This window comes from Bactrocera dorsalis, chromosome 3 (assembly GCF_023373825.1).
Source record: "Bactrocera dorsalis isolate Fly_Bdor chromosome 3, ASM2337382v1, whole genome shotgun sequence".
Taxonomy (NCBI): Eukaryota; Metazoa; Arthropoda; class Insecta; order Diptera; family Tephritidae; genus Bactrocera; species Bactrocera dorsalis.
The window spans coordinates 18,477,154-18,500,271 of NC_064305.1; the positions used below are offsets into that span (position 1 = coordinate 18,477,154).

The 23,118-nt window shown below is 37.0% G+C and overlaps 2 protein-coding genes across 2 annotated transcripts in view; one reads left to right on the forward strand and one right to left on the reverse strand.

Annotated features, from left to right (window-relative positions):
- Positions 1-23,118, forward strand: part of LOC125777285 (peptidoglycan-recognition protein LF-like) — a 578,030-nt gene that overhangs the window by 170,497 nt on the left and 384,415 nt on the right. The window lies entirely within an intron of this gene.
- Positions 1-23,118, reverse strand: part of LOC105232953 (uncharacterized) — a 288,757-nt gene that overhangs the window by 22,175 nt on the left and 243,464 nt on the right. Inside the window, exons 3-4 of the mRNA XM_049452549.1 lie at positions 14,611-15,682; positions 9,832-9,992 (exon numbers count right to left, since the gene is read on the reverse strand). Coding sequence (XP_049308506.1) covers positions 9,832-9,992; positions 14,611-15,564 — 1,115 coding nt within the window. The 5' untranslated portion in view covers positions 15,565-15,682. The remainder of the gene's footprint in view (positions 1-9,831; positions 9,993-14,610; positions 15,683-23,118) is intronic.

Genomic DNA, 23,118 nt, shown 5'->3' on the forward strand with positions numbered 1-23,118 from the left:
GCTGCCAAGGCATGCTTGTGTGTGTTCTGTTTGTGTCTGCATTTTTCTGCGCCACTTATTCAAATTGAACGACGAAAAAGCTTGAAAATTGAAAATTACATGCAACTTGTCGATTGAATTTTGTATTTACGCCGGCAGGCTTGCGAAAGAGGTTGATCAATTGAAAGCAGTGGTTAAGAAGTGATTGTAAGTTTGGGGTTAAAATGTGAATAAAGTAAAATATATATATATAGAAGGAGATGGAGTTGAAAGATTTTAACTATTCTTGTGGGATTTAAGGTCTGCTTTGATTTCAAAGCATGAACTGCAAATTTTAAAGATCCCCATTGCAAGCAGGAGAATTTCCATATAAAACCTTCGGACATAGCTCGGTGGGTAGTGACGGTAGGGCAAAAACTTTTCAACTGGGAAAGAGGGTTCAAACACTTTAAATATTTATACGGATGGCTCGAAAATGGACCATGAAGTCGGTTCGGGAATATACGGTCCAGAGTTAGGCATAAGGCAACCTTTTAAGTTGCCGGACCACTGCGGTAAATTTCAAGCTCAAGTCTTTGTCATTACGAAATCTGCGAAGCTGGCCTTTGATGCACCAGCAGACAATTTCAGAGTCTACATATTCGTAGACAGCCAGGTAGTAGTCAAAGCAGTAAGCTCTTATCGCATATCGACCAGAAGGGAGGCAGGGCAGCAGTGGAAAGTGTTGCCAGAAGTAAGCAAACTTCACTTCTACTGGATGCCAGGCCACAAAAGCATCAAGGGCAATGAAATAGTGACGGAGATTGCCAAAAATAAAGTACGGCTAATATCCAAAAACCTGATCAACATTGGGAACCCTATGCATTGTCTATAGGACGATCTTGACAGAAGCATGGTAAAGAAAATCAAAACCTGATGGTAGGAGCTACCTGTGTGCAAAACTGCAAAAGTCATGTACAAAACGGTGGATCGGAAGTACACAAAATTCCCATTGGCACCCGATAGAATAGACTGTAAGGAACATGATGAGAATACAAACTGGTCACTATCTGGTGGCGGCACACGAGCGCAAGACGTGGCTGACAGATCGAGAAGAGTGTAGAAAATGTTTGCAGTAGGGCACCAGGGAAACAATGGAGCAACTCTTGTGCACTTGCATCTGGAGTCCTCACGTTATGATACACTTGAAGAGGTCGATACCTCTAATGACGCAACAAAGTTTGTCTAATTCTAAATGATGACTACTCCTCTTTGAACTAGCAACTGAGCTCCATCTGGTGTCGCAAAGCATCAAAATTGGTCTAAGTGTGGCTTATTGGCCTACCAGAATAACCTAAACTAACGTACATGTATTGTTATAATAATATTGTAAGAACTCTCTATTGTAATAAAATATCGAATATTGGCTTAAAATATAAGAAATTTCTAACCGAAATTTGATTATAATACAAGCTAAGATTGCTAAAACATATGCTACCGGGATTATTTATTAATCCCTCCTGCTGAGTGATAAAGTTTTTAAAATTTGCTCCGCTTTGGCCTTTACTACTGATTCCAACTATTGAGTTTTCGTTACATTAATTGCGTGGAACGAAAAAGTATAATTGAGTCTGGTCGAAGGGAATGAGGTAACACTACAGGACACATCTTGTATGAATAGAGCGAACATAATTTTTTTAATAGTCAATCATATATCTTTATATCGCCATCTAAAATGCAAAATAACTTAACATCACTTATCATAATTTAATAGGCGAAGGAAAACTATATAATATAAAATGATTATATATGGGTTATATATTGGTTATATATTGGTTATATATTAGTTATAATTAGGTTATATTTTGGTTATATATGGGTTATATATTGGTTATATAGTGGTTATATCTGACAACGGAAGCTGTAATTTTTATTTTATATTATGGGTTATATATTGGTTATATAGTGGTTATAAAACGGTTATATATTGGTTATAAAGTGGTTATATCTGACAATGGAAGCTGAAAATGTATGTACATATATGACGTAGTGAACTGTATGCAATTCAGATTTTTTTTATGATACGTTCTTTTGCATGGTGACGGTATATTATATATTTTCTGATAGCAGCAAAATATTTTTGAAAAAAATATATTATACTAGCTGACCCCGCAGCCGTTGTCCTGCGCGAAATTATGTGTTTTGAAATGAAAAGACAAAAATTCATATTTTATTGATAATCATTTATTTGCTATTTGTCTACATTTTTCTTCAATGTAACGCAGCTTGATAAACAAAATTTTTTGGTTTCTGTTCCGGTGCGTAAATGTACAGAGAAGATGGTTTTCCAACTCTTGAGCACGCCACGTATATCTGGCCGTGTGAAAAACATAGCATTTCCAAATGTATGCCACCCACTATGCGACTATTCTGTTGATCGTCATTTTAAATTCAATTTTCACTGGAAACGGAATACTTTTGAACCGAAATGGCAAATCGTTAGAACTCAAAAGAAATCCGTAGAATCAAGCATTCTGTCCCTTATATTTGATAGGTGCATCACAATCAGATTGCGATGATGCGGTGGCATACCAGGCCTCTCCAAAGAATTTACAAATTCCACTGGTAATTCACGGTGTCGTCTTCATTGTCAGACGATCGATCGATTTGTATGATTGCAAGTCTCCTGGAATTTGACTTTGAATTTTCCAGTTTAAGTCAACAACATAGGTATTTGTGGCAGCTAAGATTGCTCGTACACTCAAGGAATCGTACTTACGATAATTTGGCCAATGTTCGTATAAACATTCGTGATGAGTCCATCTTTCGTGAATTGATAAACGGCATATGGGATTGATATCAGACCATGGGAAGTATCAATCAGTATTGACCCATTTCCAATTCTTAGCGTATGCAATGTAAAATGTCTTCGGCAATGTAATTTTTGGTCGTATCCCATAACGCGGATTTGAAGGCTGATCATCGCGAAATGTGTGTGAACTTCAGTGGCATTCGTTTTTCGGGTGGATTGTGTAAGTTCATTCTAATGCATTAGTTGAGAACACACCTGGATGTCCATCTACTGGATGACCCTGCTTTCTGCGTAATAATTTCTTCGATGATGCATTCCATGTGTAATATCAACGTATTTCGAATAGAGCAATGTTCTCGCAAACGGATCACTGACGGAAGTTGAGAAAATGTTAATTTTGTTGCTGGTGGTGTTTCTGTTGACTGTACTGTATTCTCTGGGTTGAAATAGACTCTTTGGTCATTCCCCAAATTAACTTCGAGACGCACAACAGTCGGAAAACGTTCATGAATTTCAAAAGAAATATCCTACAAAGCACTTTATTTCAGTTCACGTATCGACCGTGTCGTTTAAAACCAATAACCGCCATGTTGCTTCCTATGGTGATGTATTTACAAACGCATTTTATCGATTACACCAAACTACAATACGCAACATTCACATGGCTTTTGAATGTGAATTAGGCAATAGTGGCGAATATGGTACGACCCATGTGTTGTCAACTTTGATGTGTTGTTAACTTCGATATTTACGCCGATAGAGTGGATATCCATCCTTTCCAGCTTGTGTTTCAGAAAAGCACATGGATAATGTTTCGCGCATTTATCGTCAGGCATACAAACCGAAGTGTGATTGTGGTGTCCGCAAGGTCCATGAACCATATTGGTTTTCATCACTTCATATAATACTGGATTTTTCTCTGCATCATTAATTTCCGCAGAAATGAGTTCATCAATTTGATCTGGTAAGACAACTATCCACCATCCAAAGAAGAATATGTACGTGCGACAAACCTCTCTTTTGCCACTCAACAGAGTACATTTAGCATCTAACAGTACCACATATACCTACCCTACTCCAAGACAAACTCCATGAAACATCGTAACTGTTGTTTGAAAAGTCGTGCTGTGACATCGTGACGATCGCTTACTTATTGACCGCGATCCATAATTCCGCACGTATGTCACCGCATCCTGGGAGTACTTCTTGCCTTGCCTTGCCTTTGGCTGCCATACTTTGATGGACCGATATTAGGCGACCTCTTCGTGGCTTCGTAACAAATTTCAATCTGCAATTGACCTCTTTGTGTGAAACGCACGTAAAGTTTTCACTGAATAATTTTTCTTTTGAATAGCCGGAATAAAAAAGCAAGCGACCTAAATTGAACTATTCAAATAATTTACAAATCAAAATATTGAAAAACAAAACAAACAAAAATTGAAAAAAAAATGTTTATGGAAAAAAGATACTTTTTGGAATTATCCTAAAAAAAAATGTCCATAATTTTCTTAAGTATTCTCCTTGTTTGGGCGGAGACCTATCCGAATTGGTGGTAATCACCGAAATCGGTCCAGGCGTTCTCTAGTTATAAGCGTAGTAACTAACATCACTTTCTTTTATATATATAGATATTAAGCAATGTGATAAAAACTTGATTCACAGATGTCGCCTTTTACTTTGGCATCGTCTTGTTTAATACACGTTTACGTCAATTTAAGGTTTGAATATTGGATACTGCGATGGTAGCGCCATCTATCGGTCAAACATTCCAAATTTCAAAATTGATTAAAAATGAAAAAATAATTTAAAAAACATTTTCCAGTGGACCAAATTGTAAATATAAACCATTCCCGAATCTCCTTGAACGTACACACAAAATTTCATCAAAATCGGTCCATCCGTTTAGGAGCAATTCCAAGGCAAACACACGGTCAGAAGATTTATATATATAAAGATAATTTTTAAAACCACTTTAATATATATTATATCGCCGAAGATCATAAACAGTGGAGTTAAATTCTAAAATTTAATTTACAAATATTACGTATAAAGCCAAGGTTAAAATATAGAGAGATATTACCTATATGAACAATAAAATATCATCAAGACTGTTTTAAAATTTAAAAAAATACAAATTTTAATACCCATAAATACAGAAAGATTCACACTTTAACAAATCTATTTTTTTTTAATTTGTGTATATTTTCCACATATTTGAAGAACTTTAATAACAATTTCCTGCATCAAGTTCTTTAAAGAGCAATATTTTTGTACTTCCTCACTCATTACACAACAATAAACAAGCGCACATTTCAATTACCAGTGATGAAACATACCAAAACTGTCATGTAACCATTTATGTGCCCATCAGTTGTTGACAGCTGACTGCAAACAGTCGTAATATAACAATATATGCTGTAATATTACCCAAAGGATGTTTAACATATCAGCAGGCGCAAAGGAAAATGAAATATTCCAACGCTGGCTAAATTCATAGACACAGAGCAAAACGCGTTGAGGCGAAAATGCACATTAAGACACATTGAACCGAGCGCGCCGAGTGTCAATGTTGGCGATGGCAAGGCCAAGGCAAGGCCTTTTTATATATGTATGTATAGCAGTTTAGTTAGGAATACAAGGACGATGACTGATAGACAGCTGGCAGACGGCATGCAGACAAACGAAGAAACCAAGCACTAGCTAGCTTGATATGTGAGAAAATGGTTTGAGTTTATGGGCACATTTGCGTATGAAAATATTTCCTGGCATGTATGTGTACGTGCGCCAGCTATTTGCGTGGCAAAGGCAGGCAAACAATCATGCACATGACTTAATCGCAAATCAACTTGGGATGCATCAATACGCGCCACAGAAATTAGACGCGATATGATGGGCGATGGCGGCGCTACACTGCTCGAGACGAGCAGTTGAGTAGTGAAAGAGAGAGAGAGAGTGAGGGTATGTGTGTCAGCATGAGTATGAGGCTGAACATTGGCAGCTGATTGCGCAAATGGTTTATGTATCAAAGCATTCGGTTAGCATGGTATTGGTGGCGGTGTGGCAAGTTATCAAATGAAATGCAGTCAATTCGCGCTTCAGCTGCTTATACTTGTGTGTGTGTGAATAATGTCGTAACCAATACTGAAACACTTGAAGACACACGCTGACTTGCGGCGTCACTCAACAGACGCATATGCATTTCACGAGTATTTACCACACTATATATGTATGTATATTGTTGTTGTCAGCATGGGAGTGTGTGTGTGCTGAGTTTGGTGTGTGTTGGTTTTGCCGGCACTCATACGCATATTCTTTTCTGTTTTCATATGAAAATTACACCCCAGAGAAATTATTGAATTATTTGCATGATTTGCTTGCTTGATTTGTCGTACGCAGCAGCACATATAAACTATATAGTTCTGTTATGCTGATGTATGTTGTATAAATATGTTATAATATACAATAAGAAAATATATTACTACTTGTATTATTAACCATTTGCTTCATCTACTTGTGACACGGACATGTTCAGTGAATGTAACGTGTATTTAGATGATGCCAGTAACACAATAAAGGTCCATTGGCAATAAAGTGTTGGACATTATGCTCAGATCTGACAAACTACAAATTAACAGGCACTTATTAAGTCGTTGTATGAAGACCACTTAATTTTAATGCGGTTCCCCCGTTGCAGTTCGAGTCGGCACACCATATTCCGGGAATCGATAATAATCTTTCCATTTATGTACATATAAGAGGAGTTTGAGCTAGATTTGCATCATATATGTTATATGTCTCAATTACGAAACCGGTTTGTTTTGAGAAATCTCATAGTAAGTGAGTTCTCTTAAGTGTTCTGATATCAGTTGTCTTCTGAAATGCCAGGAAACTAATTTTTGAGCATTCATTGTGTCTAGAACTACTTTTATATTATAGTGAGGAAAATCCAATATACGAGGTTTGACAATTAAGTAATGAGACTGATTTTATTGCCACGCTTGTGGTAAACCTGTGACCTTGTTGACCTTGAAATTCCCTTTCTCTTTTTCCGGCAGAATTCGTTGCACCGGAGAAAACTGTGAATCAAGTCTACTATTGCCAAGTACTCGAAAGATTGCGAAAACGAGTCAACAGGGTGCGCCCAGACTTCGCTCGTAACTGGATCCTTCATCACGACAACGCGCCGTGCCACACCGCCCTCAGCGTGTCCCAGTATTTGGCCTCTAAAGGGATCGCCGTGTTGCCACAGCCGCCTTATTCGCCCGACATGTCATCCTGTGACTTTTTTGTTTCCTAAAACAAAATCAATGGTCAAAGGAACCCATTTTTAGTCGATTACGGACATCCAGGCGACCGTGACGAGGGTACTCACAGACATTCCAGTCACGGCGTTCCAGAAATGTTACGAAGCATGAAAAACGCGCTGGAATCGCTGTATATCTGGCCAAAGGGACTACTTTGAAGGGGATGGCAGAATTGTAGAATAATTTTCAAATATACGGTTTTTATGTTTTTATGGAATCAGTCTCATTACTTAATTGTCTTACCTCGTACATAGGTACTTCAAAGGTTAATCTCCCGAAATTAAAAGCAAAATTTATTTTATAGATTACTCGGTTTCGTTATTCGACTTTTGGATACACTTGAGCACAGACAATTCATATAAACGTAATAAAGGTAGTTTATGGTATAATCCGACAAAGGGTTACAATATAAATCCATCGCGGTAGATGAAAAATTATTCGATTATATAAATATGCTTACAAAAAACAGAAAAAAAGGACCTTGAAATAAAGCCCATTTGTTCAGTTTTGGACCTTCCGCTATCATTAGCAGTCCTATTGGTTTCAATACTTAGTCCATATTCGTTCATTTGTATGACGTTTTAATACGTTTCGGCATGTTTTCATCAAGATTTTGAATATGATTTGTGGTGATTTGTTCCCCCTTATATTTTACACGATGCCATAGCTTGCCTATGCGCTATTTCATTATCGCCCATAAATTCTTAATTGGATTGATATCAGAGGATTTTGCCGGCCACTTCACTAGCTGAAAATGCTACTGTGATCATTCCTTAACTACTTCGGCGGTGTTTTTTTTGGGATCCCCGTCCTCTTGGAGGATCTTTTCGTCTACAGGGTAAGCGCTGAAATCTTCGAACTTTGGCAAATTGGTCTGCGAATTGTTCAGGTAGTCCTTTCTTCATTATACCAGTTAAGTTTCCAAGAGGATCAATATGCCACCATGTAAAGAAACTCCATACCAATATATTGCCTCCTCTGTGTTTTACGGTTTGCTTTACATGCCTGCCTTTGATATTTTCTTTAGAACGGCGCCAGTAAATCTTATCCCACCAGACTGAAATCGGTTAATCTTCATATCGTTCGATCAAATTACACGTTTTCAGACATCTTTACTCCAATTTTTGTGTTGTTTGCAGAAAGCTAGACGACCTTTAATATTTTTGGTCGATAATCACGGGTTTTTTCTAATAGCTGATTCCAAACCGATTCTATTTAAATCTGTTTAAAGCCTTGTTTGGTGTCGCTGATTCGTTTTTTCACATTTCTCGTTCCATTAAACGTGCATCAGAGTCCGTCAATAGTTTAGGGCGTCCGCTAATTTGTCGCGTACGTACAATATTTCGCCTGTTTTGGGCATTAGCTACTGTACGTTGGCTTATATGTAGTTTTTCGGCTATTTTGCTCGAGCAATTTCCATTCTCCGTCAACAATAGTGTGCTGTTTTCTTCTTCTTTAACACATATTTTTTTCATTCTGCCAAATTAAATAACGTTGCTGTCACTACAAATACTGTTTAAAGTCAAAAAAAGGAATTGCTTTTGCATCGAATTGTGGCTCTCGATGAAAATGGATCGATTACCACAACTTTATACGCAAAAAGTCATATTTAAAGCTGGCCAACTAGCCAAATCAACAACAGAACTGAATATCCATGACGCCTCCATTCGACTTGCGCTGTATTTGGGGGGTACAGAAGGGGTGCCGTATTATATCTGTCAAGAATATCCAATTGTTTTTTTCCAAATTAATGTTTAATGAAGTTATAGTTTAAATAAATTGGCATTACTCTATTGTGCGCCCGCTAACGACTCTCTGCTTGCTCGTTAACCAACAAAACTCGCAAACTGTCGGTGACATATGTATGTTTCTTAAGGTGGATGAAACTATTAATCGGTAATGTTAAATATTCATAAAACTATACCGAGCAATTGCCAATAAATCACTGGAATTTGTGAACAAATATGCGGTAATACTTCTGCCTCACGACAACGCGCAGCCTCAAGTTGTAAGACTAGTGAAAAGTGGTTTAAAAAACGGCAGCTGAAATATGTTGCCTCAACCGCCTTATAGTTAGACCTTCTAATAAGTATTGGTTGGAATTCGGTTAATATTAGTCAGAGTTAGCTTGATTCATTCTCTGACGCAATTATTTTAGGTTGGAATCTATATAATGCCAGCAACACCATATTTGAATATTGCTCTAGTAACTATGTGTATATGTTAAATAAACCTTCAAATTTTGAAAACAAAAACGAATATAGATATCGTCACCTGAAATGCGAATCTACATACATACGTATCATAAAAAAATAGAAATATGAGTTTTTATTGCTTATGATTTACTTCATCATATTACACATGTATATGTGTCATACAATTTTAACCTGATGTTGTGAGATATAACCAATGTATAACCAATATATAACCGGTATATAACCGATATATACCTATTTTATAACCAAAACTCAAATTTTGTTTCAATACGGTTGTTTCTATTATATCGTTTTTATCATCGAAAAAAAATTTAAAATCATTATCGGATATAATAACCAATATATAACCATTTTATAAATGAAACTCTAATTTTGTTTCAATATGTTGGTTTTTATTATATAATTTTTTCTCTTCTGTTAACTTATGAAAAGTGAGTTTACGTTATTTTGCATTTTAAGTGATGATATGTAGTTATAGACCTTTGATTTTTTTTATATGTTTTTTGTAGATTTTTTAAATTTAATATTTTTTGTGACTTACCTTGAATCTATACGATTGAGATGATCCAAGCGATTTAAGTGCAATTCACGTAAATGAAACAGGTTCATGAAAGCAACCGCGGGCAGCTGTGTAAACCGATTACCGCTCAGCGACAAGTAGGTAAGATTCGATAACTTTGAGAGCTGTTGTGTAGGCACCATCTAAGAAAGGAAAATAAACAAGAAAAAACTTGTAAATTAAATTAAATATTTAATATAAAATATTTAATATAAATTTAATTTAATTTTGGCTTGAATTTATGGTTTTACTTTTATAAAAATATTAGTATATTATTATTATTTATTGAACTTGCCAAGCGATTCACTTTATCGTTTGAAATACAAAACAACAAACATAATAAACAGAAATTCACATTTCCCCCCCATAACAGTAAAACAAAATACACATTTCGCTCCAATTTTGCAACATTATATTCTTAAAATATATGGACCATATATTGCATTACATATCCCAACATTCCTGTCCCACATTTTGGTACCTTGAGCATGCAACCTTCCTTGCGTGACACATGATCTACAAGTATTTGTGGAATAATGAATTCGCAGAAGCACTATATGAGTCGAGTGATTGATTACCAACTCGATTTCCAATAATTATTTTGCACTACTGAACTCATGCATTCACCATTTTGTAATCTTCACACAAGCACTGTGTATAGTCTGATATGGGGGCTGCATTTTAAGCTTCTAGATGGAGCATAATTCCGAAGATGCACTAACGGCAGCGTATACTCACGTATACGAACATATAAACTCACATATACAAACATATATATATATATATATACACTTTCATATATATTTGTATATTTACGTTACTGCAGATTTATATAAGCAGTAAAGCAATCAGACAGCCAATCATTCTACAGATATATACAGCCAGGCATACAGCCATACACAACTGCAATTCTTGCTCTGCACGGCTGCTCGTGCACAGGTAAGCAATCTGCCATTATTTGATTGATTGAAATGGAAATTCATGTTTGATTAGTGTGCATTGGAATGCAATAAGCAGAGAATCTTTGGTAAAATGCTGATGAGTCTGATAATGAAACGCTATGCAAATATACTTATGATTATGCAAATAGAACTTAAAAAGCCAAAAGGTGATTGAGCGCATGCAAAAGGAGAAAATATAATAAAAATGAAAAAATGAATTTTAATAATATGAAATTGAAGAATATGCAATGAATAAATAATATTATTTAAATATTAAGATATATGTATTTATCTACGCTAAATTTACTGAAATAATACCAGTCTTAGCTTTTACTGCATTTTGGCAAATATTTATTTAATTAAAAATTTATCGACTTCAATTCGTGGCTTTAGTCTAAACTTAGGACTATTATAATATTTTTTTTTGTTAAAATTTTCGCTTATCCTCAAAATTTAACATGGGTTCCCTAAATATATTTTTAAGTAATTAATGGAAAATTTTTTCTCACCGATAAATGTTTTTTTTTTTTTAAACTGAAACTCATTTAGTCATTTTACTAGATTTAACTTTATTTTAACGAAATCTGTTTGGTTTTTTAATTTCAGAGGATTCAGTTCAGAGATATAGTGGTCACCGCAAAACGTATTTTTTAAGAGGAGATCTCGATGATCAGATCTTTAAATGAGTTCAATATATTTCAAATTTATGTCTAATAAACTATTCAATGAACTATTGAAAACATTTTATGCTTCACCGTAAAAACTTTTAATACCCATTACATAGTAAGCATAGTAGTTTTAGCCAAGTTACAGACTCTACTATCCACACTTCCAGCTTATAAATCCAATGTATAATTAATAAAACGCACTTATATACATATATTTAGCTAATAACTACTCGCTTCTCACAAAACTCTTAAATCAACCTTCGAAAATCTCACACCATCAGCCAATTCATTGCATATCACACGCAAGCAAAGGTACGCCACGTCGTATGCGCAACCACTTTACTTGTTATTAAGTGCTGCCCATTTGTGCTGACAAACTTGGCAATGGCACAGCACTCTCATTGTTGCATTAATACTGGCACGTGTACCGCCATCGCGATAATTGCGGCATTGTTCATGTTGTTGCTGTTGTCAGCTCTTGCCGTGGCTTGCGGTTGCGTTTGAATGTGCATTTAGAGGTTATGCGATAAATTATGTGTGCACTCGACACGATATTGCTGACATTGCTGGCACTCAAGGTAGTTGTTAAGTGAAAATCGATGGTGGTCAGCAGAGATGCTAAGACTCATTTAATAATAACGAAAATGAGGAAAATGAAAGGTGTGCAAATGGCTTGGCGCGTACATATCGACAATACTTCAGATGTGGAAATATGTATTAGAAGAAGGAAAATCAATACCGCTAGTAGGAAAATTGTCCTCTCGTATATTTGTAAGAAATTCTTATAAATTGTAAATATAATGGTGATTCATTATTTTACATTTTGAAGCGGCATCTCCATCTGATTTACATTTAAACTCAGTTGTTCCTCAACTCTATATTAAAATGATGTTAAAACTGATTTTCAGTTTTGCACTTTAAGTACGAGACTAATACTTAATCTAATGCATTTTAAGGATATATCTCCATATAAACCGAAAACGTCACTCATACTAAATCTATCTAACATCTGCGCTATTGTATTATTTAAGGCGACTGACAGCGTCTAATGCATAATGTATGTACATAGAAAGATGGAAAGTGAAATGAGAAAGTAAACCTGTTAGGACTGCATTAGACGAAGCAAAAGGTGCGCGGAGAAATTCAAATTTAAAAGAGAAAAATAAAAGGATTAGTCGAAAGAATAGAAAGGTGTAAGGTAAATAAAAAAAAAACAAAAAAAACGTCGAGGACACTTTGCTAGAATTGAGCAGTAAATTAAAGTTAAAGTGTTATTAAAATTATTTTAGTCGAAGTGGATTGCAATAAATAAATAAAAAGGACTAAAAAAATTAACTAAAGAATGATCTAAAAAACTATATTTGCCGTGGAATGCTTATAAATGTATTTTATGTGTCCAGCTGATAGCCTCTGAAGCTAGCGCTGCATGTTTTAGGTTGTACATATGTTATTAACATTGTATAAGTTTTTATAAATAAAAAAAAAAATATTTTATGTGCAAAATGGATGATTGAAAATACAATATTTTATTTATGCCCTTGCATGCTTTCAGGTGGCAAAGATTTTTTTTTTAATAAAGGCCCCTATTTACAGAGTTTGTCCGAAAAGTAACTGAATTGATTTTCTTCCGCCGCGACTGTACTTCGGAGTGTGCGCGCACCGACTGGATTCGTTAGAAAGAGGTATTAGCTAACGAACGAGCGGCTAGTCAGTTTTCTCCGAGCACCTGGAGAGTCAGGACAAACATTTTCGCGTGAAATGTTTCTGTGGGTGGAGCAAACGATGAAATTCTGAGTGATACTCTTACCGAGTCTGCGACAGAGACATTTTATATGATCAAGCAGGCTCAGCCAGATGTTGCGTTAGCAAGAAGTGGTGTGTTTCTGTGGTATCAGGCCTTTTTGCAAAGCCGGTCGCTGATGAAGACCGTGCTGGGAGACTTGTGACTTCGATAAACATCGACAATGTGACTTTTTTGTACCTCCTGGACACACCGTCAACGACAAGTTTTATGTGGAAGTCCTTAAGAGACTCAAACGAAGTGTCAATCGGGTCCTACAAGACATAGCAGACCATTGGAAATTGCACGACGACAACGTCCCGGCGCCTACTGTGTTTTTTGTGAACAGCTATCTAATCAAGGCCGGCATCCCAACGCTTCGGCCACGCACTTTTTGTTTCCTTGTTTTAAAAGGCCGATGAAAGGCAAGCATTTTGAGACGACAGAGGAGATCCAAAAAGCATACACATCGGCTCTCAAGGCTATTCCGGAGAATGCCTTCCGTGACACCTTCAAAGCATGAAAATCACGCTGGCAGCGCAGCATCGACGTGGCAGGCGCCTATTTTGAAAGATTTTAAGGAATTGTAACGATTGGTTCAATAAATTTTTTTAAATCGACTCAGTCCTATTACTTTCCGGACAAACCCAATACTTCAGGCCTTTGTTAGAAAAAAAATTTTGCACCTAAGATTATGCAATAAAAGATTAGACCACTTTTAGATATGTGGGTAGGTCAAAGCGCTGGCTACTGAGGCCTTCGGCTCTTATGTTGCAGTATTATGTGTTTCTTTAAGTATCTAACATTGGTTAAGTTACAATTAAATTAAGTTTGATATCTTAGATAATTTTAGAAAATTGTTGATGGCCCTGATGTTGTCAGTATTTGCTATCTTTAAAAGATTGGATGGTTTCGTTTTACAGGTGACTGTGAGTGACCAATCTCTCGTTACTGACTCGGGGACTACTTTTTTTACCATGTTCCGAAGGCCCTTCAACGTACAGTGATCGCATTGAGGTAGTGGTTCTTTTCCTGCTTTTTTGCGCGGTCATCTGCAAGTCGGTTTTCTCCAATACGAGCATTCCTAGGGACTAAAGTCTTCACACTAACCTAAATTTATACACCTATTTAATTTTTATGATAAGGCTGCGACTGAAGCAAGTCTGTTCCGCGGTAAAATACAGCGCGAATGTGTTTTCAGTTTTACAGAAGACCACTTTAAAGGTTATAATTGATTTGCCAAAAGAATTTTTCAATATATGTATCAACATTTTTTTTTTTTTTTGAAAAATATTAATCAAATAACATTAATTAGCTAATACCATCAACATTTTAAATTTTTCCCATCCTTCATCCTCTTCCATTCACTTACCGTCAAATTATTATCAGCCAAATTGAGATGCTTTAACGCAGTCAGGCCCTCAAAAGCGCTCAAATCCAACTCGGATATCACATTACCACGCATCGTGAGCATCACCAACTCTCGCAGTCCTTCGAAACTATCATTGCGTACATATTCCACTAGATTATCGGATAAATCCAGCGAATTGAGCGCATGCAAATGCTGCAAATTATTCGATGGCACATCCAAGAGTTGATTATTCTTGAATTTCAAAATCTCCAGCGAGATCATATTATGAAAGCAATTATCCTCTAAACTCACAATATTATTATTAGTCAGATCGAGTTTAATCAGCGAGGTGAGATCACTCATAGCGCTGGCATCCGCCACTTCAATGCGATTAAAACTCAAGTCGAGCACCAGCAAATTGCTCAGACCGCGGAAGGCATCCTTTTGCAAAGCGCTCACCGAATTGCGACTCAAATTCAATGTGCGCATATCCTTTTGGAATTCGAAATTTTTCGAACCCAACGTATCGATGATGTTCTGCGACAAATCGAGCACTTCGAGTTTCATATAAAATGGCAGCGTAAATTCGAGATTGCGTATTTTGTTGCGCGTCAAATTGATATATTTCGTTTCGGGATTCAACTGTATGGGCACGTCTTCGAGCGCTGCGTCCACACAGTATGCCCGACTGTTCGCTTCGCCGCTGAGGCACTGACATTTCGAGGGGCAGAAGGCTTGCGTTTGTGCGTGCAAACTCAGCAGCGTGAGTGTGCCGAGCAGCAGCAATGTTGTTGGTGTGCGTGTAGACAACTTTAAGTGCGTCCAACTTGTTGTTAGTGTTATTGCTCTGTTTGACGGTTGTGGCCTTTTATTGCGTATTTGTTTCATTTTCGTATTTGTTGTAGGTTTTGTGTTGTTTGTGGCTTTCGTTTTCGACCATCTCACTGGACTTGTGCAAACTGTTGGTGTGGCCATTTTATTTGTTGCTGCTTTGCTTTCAAAGCGTGCGCTTAGCGTGTACAGTGGGCTCAGTTGTGATTTTATTTTTATTTTTCTATTTTCGGTGGTGCTTACTTCAAGCGCATGCTGGGTGCTGGAAAGGTAGAGAGAATACAGAAATGTTAGCTTGTCGTAATATAAAGATTATTTATAAATTATGGATTAATCCAATCAAAAGATAATATTTCTTTCATTGATCTTGTACTAATCAGCTAATTTTTACAATAATATATCTTTTGATTTGAAAATTTTTATACCGAAATGCCATGCTGTACGAAACTCACTATTGTGGAACAGTGCCAAATACTGGCATTCTCAAAAACTGTAATGTCCACATGAAAAATTGCAACGAAGATGAAAAAAAAAAATAAAAATGCGATTGAAAATAAGATCACAAAAACTATGATAAAACTAAAAGATCCCAAAACTATGGTAAAACACCTCGAACAGGCGGGCCACCTTCAATAAAAGAAAGCGAAGTTCGATAAATCAGGCGTTTGGCGGTTAATAAAAACGTAAGTCTCTCGCAAATTCGGTGTTAATTGTCTCTTCCAGTCACTACTCGACGCGTCCAACGAATCCTGAAACCAGACAACACCATTCGACATGAAAAGAGAACCGCCAAACCGAACACATAAATGGCGCGTCTTCACTTTGCAGAAAAGTAGATTTTTTTAGAACACCGAGTGGCAATCCGTCATATTTAGAGACGGAAAAAAGTTTAATTTAGATGGACCCGATGGTTTTCAATTTTACTGTCGTGGTATTCGTCGTCAGAAAGAAACCCGATTCGCAAGAAACTTTCAAGGGGAAAGGCTTATGATATGGACCGCATTTGGACATCCTGGAAAGACTCCAGCTTGTTTTTCGTCACATAAAATGAACTCAGAAAAATACACAGAGTTTCTGAATAAGGTGTTACTGCAATTTGGTGAAACATATTGGGGTGAAACGTAGACTTTTCAACACGATAACGCACCAATTCATAGAGCTGCGTCTACTCAAAGATTTTTCGAAAGCAAAGACATTGTTGTATTGGAATGGCCGGCAGTAAGTTCGGACCCAAATCTCATCCAGAATCTATGGTGCACTCTATTCAAGAAAGTAACGGGGTTTTCAATAGGGATGCCACAAAAGTAGATCGATATGAACAGCAAACGACGTATTATTGGCAGTCGAAAAAGTCTTTTCGTATTTCTAATCAAACTTCATTTTACTTTTTTTATATTTTTAATGAACTTTAATGAACCAAATATGTTTCCTTTTGGTCGACCACTTTTTGCCATTTTTCCGGCAGAGACACTATTCCATCAGTGTAAAACTTTTTTGGTTTTTCGGCGAAAAACTGCGACAAGTAATTTTCGCAGGCTTCTCTTGCAGCCAACTTTACAACATTAAGAGAGTTCTGCATTGACCGAAACAAATGGTAGTCCGATGGTCCAAGGTCAGAGCTATACGGTGGGTGCATCAAAACTTCCCAGCCAAGCTCTTCCAGTGATTACTGACTCATCAAAGATGTGTGTGGTCTAGCGTTGTCCTGATGGAAGACAAAGTCCTTCCTGTTGATCAACTTCTGGTCGTTTTTTTCGATTGCTTGCTTCATTGTCTGATCAGTTGCTGACAAAAAAATGTAAAATCAATCGTTCGACCAGGCTGGAGCAGCGCATAGTGGATGATTCCTTTCAAATCCCACCAAACGTTCACTATAACCTTTCGAGGCGTCAATCAGATCTTTGCGACTATTTGTTGAGCAAAACCATGATCTTTTTCGCACATTATTGTCGTATTTGATCCACTTTTTGTCTCCTGTTACCATTCGCTTCAGAAATGGTTCCATTTCATTTCGTTTTAACAGAGAATCGCAAATGTTGATTCGGTTCATTAAAATTTTCACAGACAATTCATGTGGTACCCAAACATCGAGCTTATTTTTGTAGTCAGCCTTTTTTAAATAGTTCAAAACCATTTGATGATGAATGTTAAGTTCCTTAGTGATGTCATGTCTGCTTATGTGACGGTCCAAGTCAATCTTTTCCATAATTTCATCGACTTTTTCAACGATAGGTCGACCAGAGCGAAGTGTATCTTTGACATCGAAATTTTCAGAACGGAAGCGAGTGAACTATTGTTGTGCTATACAAACTGATACAGCATCGTCTCCGTAAACTTCAAAATATTCATTGGTGGCTTGCATGGCAGTCTTCCGCTTTTATAAAAAAAATTTCAAAATAAACCGAATTTCTTCATTATTTTCACTCATTTTTGAACAGCTGTAACTTTTTTTTAAACTTTCCCGATTTTAATTTTTTTTTGGTTAAGTGAAGCTTGAGATCTCAGCTTCTATATAGTATGATATGACACAATCTAATTGGTAACACTGCAGATATATGACTGCAACGACATCTATTGACAAAATACGAAAAGACTTTTTCGACTACCCAATATTTTGTACAGGTAACTGACTTCAAAGACATTTATACCTAACTAAGTCCTCATCTGAACAACACGTACCAATTTTACTAATCCGACACACCGCATAAGTTGACTGGCAATCCAGCAATTTATGCGAAATTTAAGCTTATACACTGAGCAACAGCTTCCCTCTAGCAATTTTCGACTTGTCAACTCAACATAAAGTGAAAACAGTTGTACAACTTTTGACTTGCACACTTTTTCACACACACATTTTAACTCAATCGCTGGCAACAGAACGCGCTCACTTTAACCACAATGCTTTTACGCGACGACAAATAAAAATAAAATTTTGTTGGCAGGTAATAAAAGCACAAAAAAAAGAAGTTTTGTACAAACTTTTTCACAAATTCAAAAAAAGAAATATATGTGAATCACCAATAAAACATACGTGTGAATTATTTAGCATGCATGCCCATATGTGCCAGTGTTTGTGCGCATGCTTTACTCACATATACGCGCAAGTAATTGTAACGCAATCCGACCATGAATTGCGTATGACGGGGCGTATGAGTAACAAAACATGGCAAATAATAAAAAAATGTACCGAAAATGAGCCGCAAACGAAAGTTGTGGTTACCCTAACGCTAAGAGAGGGTAGCGTGTTGGCGCATAACAAAAGTCAAAGCTTTGAAATTTAAAGAAGGAAAAGAAGGGGCGAAAGCAAGGCTTATTTTGGAAATTGCGCTTTGAGCAGTCAAAGCGATTGAAACCGCGAAGTTTTCACAAAAAGTGAATTTTTAACACACTACAAGGGCCTAGAGGGTTACTCAGCATTTCAGTGACTTTTCATAGGAAAGGGTTGCATGCTTTGATGTTTCTGTAATAATTGTTTTACCGCCAGCTTGCGATGTTTCGCTTTGGAGACGGAAATTTATTAACAAACGCCTTTGCCGCGGCTTCTGCGAAGGTAAATTTATTGAGCATAACATTTCTTTTTGATTTACTTTATCTTGAGTTTCTATAAGGAGACTACTTTTTACAGGTGAAAACTTTTACTAAAACTTTTCGCCGCTTTACTTTAGCTTTGCCTTTTATACTCATTCGGAATCTTTACTTTTTTGCTCATAAACTTTATTTACTTTTACACGCATTCTACTATATCGTATATGCTCACCGGTGAATATGCTACTACCGCTGAGTATACTAAGGGTTGCTGTGGGAATTTTCAAGGGAAAGGTATAAGTTATAATAGAGAGTGCAATTCTTTAAGAAGTGCTCAGTAATATGTGTGTCAGAAACTCATGTTTTGGTCAAAAAGAGAGGCGCGAATGTGCCGGATCCTAGTCGGCCGCTTTTAGTACAACATTAGATCCTTTGTGTCCCTGAGAGGTAACCAATTTAAGTGTTACCCAACAACTCTGTAGGCGTGGTAAAAGACCTGATATCTTTTAAGTTAGAGTACTGGGAGCCTTTTAATATATCCCTTCTTCTCAGGCTGAAGGCTGGGCATTCGCATAGATAATGTTCCAGAGTCGCATCATCATCTGCGTAAGCCCTGCATTCCGCCGAATCCATTTTTCCCCATATTTGAAGGTGGAATTTTAAGAGTAAGTGCCCTGTGATGATCCCTACAATGCTACTATGCTCGCTTTTGCGTAAAAGTAGAAGCTTTTTGGTCTGTCCACTATCAACATTACCCAAAAGTAACTTTGTGGTATGTCCAGTGTTGCTTGTGTTCCAAGACCCGAGCTGTTCTTCTATGTCTGTGGTAGCTTGGGAGTTTAGGTAGATTATGTCTCTAACTGCCTACAAGCGGAACAACTCATCTCTTTCATTTCCTTCTGTTCCTATATGACCGGGTATCCAGTTGATATTAAGTTTGTTTCCTGCTAAAACTCTATTAATTGCTTTCTTTCATAACCTAACCCAATGGGATTTATTATTGTCCCTACGGATTGCTTTAATTGACGCTTGGCTGTCCACTAGAATATGTACGGACTTGCTGCTTAGAGCAGAAGCCTACTTAATAACTTCTGTTATGCTCACAATTTCGGCTTGAGAGACCGAATTGTAGACATTTGGTTTGAAATTGCATTCCGTGTATGGATTACTACAGAAGTAGGGAGCAATGATGCTTGTACAGAGCCAACAAACCAGGTGGGGTCGTAAACCCTAATTTCGGGCAATGACTCTTCTGTAAGAGTTACAGATTCGAAGAGCTCTGAAAGCCCTGCCCATAATGTGTTCTTATCAGCTTAGTTTTTTAACATCGTGATATTTGAACAAGCTCGAGAGCCGTACCCACGACAGTCGGGTCTACGTAATCGGAACCGATCCGGATTTTTATTCGGCCACGGACTGTCAACACAACAACAACAACAGCAACCCAGCTCGAGTGTAAAGTAATACTCCTTAATAAGAGAAGATTAAATTGCAAATTTATCGTCCTTCTTGTGAAGAGACAAGTTTCTGTTTCCTTCGGATCAACAGTTTGACAGTCTTTAGTGGAAAATTGATTGATAAAATGTCTCTTCACTGAAAAATTTGATTTGGTCTTCTCATATCTACATTTATTCGCATGTTTCTGAGCATTTTCCGAAGATATTTCCACGCAAATTTGAAGGAATTTTCACAGCTAAGTTCAGTATTACTAGAGTTGCATGCTTTTAGGTGTTGAAAAACCACTTACTACACACACGAACGGTGTAAACTGAGCTGTCACGAGATGTGAGGCAATTTGTGAAAATAACAAAATTTTTACTCACACAGACAAAAACAAAAACAGAAAGTGGCAAGCTGACAGGTGTTAAGTCTAGTAAGTGGATAGAATCGCAAAAAAAATATTAAGAAAAACGGAAGAAAATAAAATAAAACATCGAAAATAAAGCGACCAAATGCAATAAGAAAGCAAATGTATGCTGGCAAGGCAATGCCAAGCGCGAAGACCTTGAAGTGCGAAAACCCTGAGTACAAAAACAACAAAGGCATCTAGCAGTGACGAAAAGCAATAACAAACTCACACTCAGACTTCACGATTGGCAGGCAACTCAATCGAAGTGCTGGCGCAGATGCATGCACTTTTGCATTTTCCTAACCAACGCTTTCGCTGTTCTTGTTTTGCACCTTAATATTCGCCACGTGCCACACGTGCTGCGGCACTTTCAATTTTCCACCAAATGACGCTTTGCGGCGTTTGCATTTCGCTCGCTCTTTTTTTGACTTTTTTGTATTGAAAGTGCAAGCAGCCTAACTGTGTAAGAAGCCCTTAAACCCTGGAGCAAACAAGAGAAAAAAACGAAAAACAACAACACCTAGAAGCAAACGGTATGAAATTGCTTCGGAACAATGCCAAGGGAAAATTGCACAGTGCACTTCGACGCAAACACTGGCAGTGGTGGCAAAAAGCTTTGAAGTGTCTATTGACATTGGCTAAAATGGTGCTCCGTTGATGGCATTGCTGCTTCAGCCTAGCGTGATAGTTAGCAAAAATCGCAGGAAAAAGCAAATCACCAAGCAGCGAAGTGAATGCGCTGAAAGCAGTATTGGCTCAATATTAAGGACGGCGTTCAATATTACGGCCGAATGCAAATTCGCTGAGTTCCAGCACTGTGGCCTCATTTCAATTGCAAATGTAAGCGAAAACTTTCAATTTCGTGGAAAATTAGGTTTTTCGCTTTCGCCTTTAACTGGTGACAATTGATTTTTTGGCTTGACTATTTGAGTTTAAACAAAATCGTAGATTTATGCGTTCAATTTAGTGACTAAATTGTGGTGTGATTCGCGTGGTGATTTTGGAGCGAAATTGGATTGGTCTGTTTGTCATAGACAAATTTGTGATACTGGATAATATTTTTTACCTTAGAGTTTCTTGTGTGCAGTAAATCTTTGAAGTAGCAGGAAATGATAGGTAAACGTTTTGTGTATCAGTCCGTTGAACAGTACATAGATGAAAATATTCGTGTATTTTGCTGAATAACTTCAAAGTAGCAAAATGTTACGGAAAAAACTCAGCAGCAGCCGATATTTAATATACATCGGATCTTAAAAATACACAAGAAATACTGGAGTGCTATCTCTTGTGAGGTGAAAATACGAAAGACAGATTCGGGTGCTGTATATTCTAGTTGTGTATAATATTGGAAGATGGTGGACCAGCTGATGTTCGTAAGGAAACCGTGCATTTTCACATCCCAGACGTCGAGCCTGGTTTCAGAAGGAAATTTTTCTTGAATAATTCTTTTTGTTAAAAGTTAGTTCCTTGTTTGCCGATTTTTAGATCAATACTATTATTGTGTTTTTTTTTCTTCGCGAATCGATTTGCCTATCAAAAGTATTAAGTTCAATAAAGTGGATGAGTATTTACTTTTAAGAGTCATCTAAACACATCCTATATTGGAAATATATTAACGAAGGCAACTCGAACCACCACTTCTACTGTTAAAACTACAAAAGACATGATAATGTAAGATAAATTAGATGAGCTGAATCTAATTAAAATGAGTGTTTTTGGGAGTATATATGGCATATTTTCTGATTTACTTTACATATGTATGAACTGGGTGTCGTTATGAGGATTTAGTAGATGTCAAAAAGAGCACATTGCTTATCTTACCACTTACCACTTATAATTTGAGTTAGTTATAGTTATGACTGGTTTATCAGTAGGGACGCTACAAAAGTAGACCGATAGGGACAGCAAACGATGCCATAATTTCTCCCGCTCTTTAAACAGTTGTTTTCAGTAAGATTCGCCATTTCATCATGGAAAGATATCCACCACAGAGTCGAAATTATTTAAATTTGCTATCGAAATTCGGAGTCAGTGGCCTTCACTTTAAGAGCGCTATGTCCAAATTATGGTCGTCATAATCATCCTGACAGAGCAAAAATTGTTTGTCTAGTGGAAAAATTATAGTAATAAATGTTCCCGTGTCAGTGAGATATAGAAGTGTCCGTAGAGTCGAGAATACTGCTGCCGCTAGCGCATCAGTTGAAGAAGACCCAAAACAAAATCTCTCACACGTAATTTTCACGCGTTGGACATCTCTGCGATGTCGTTGTGGCAAATTTTGCGAAAAAATCTGGGTCTACATCCTTACAAGATAAAATTGACGC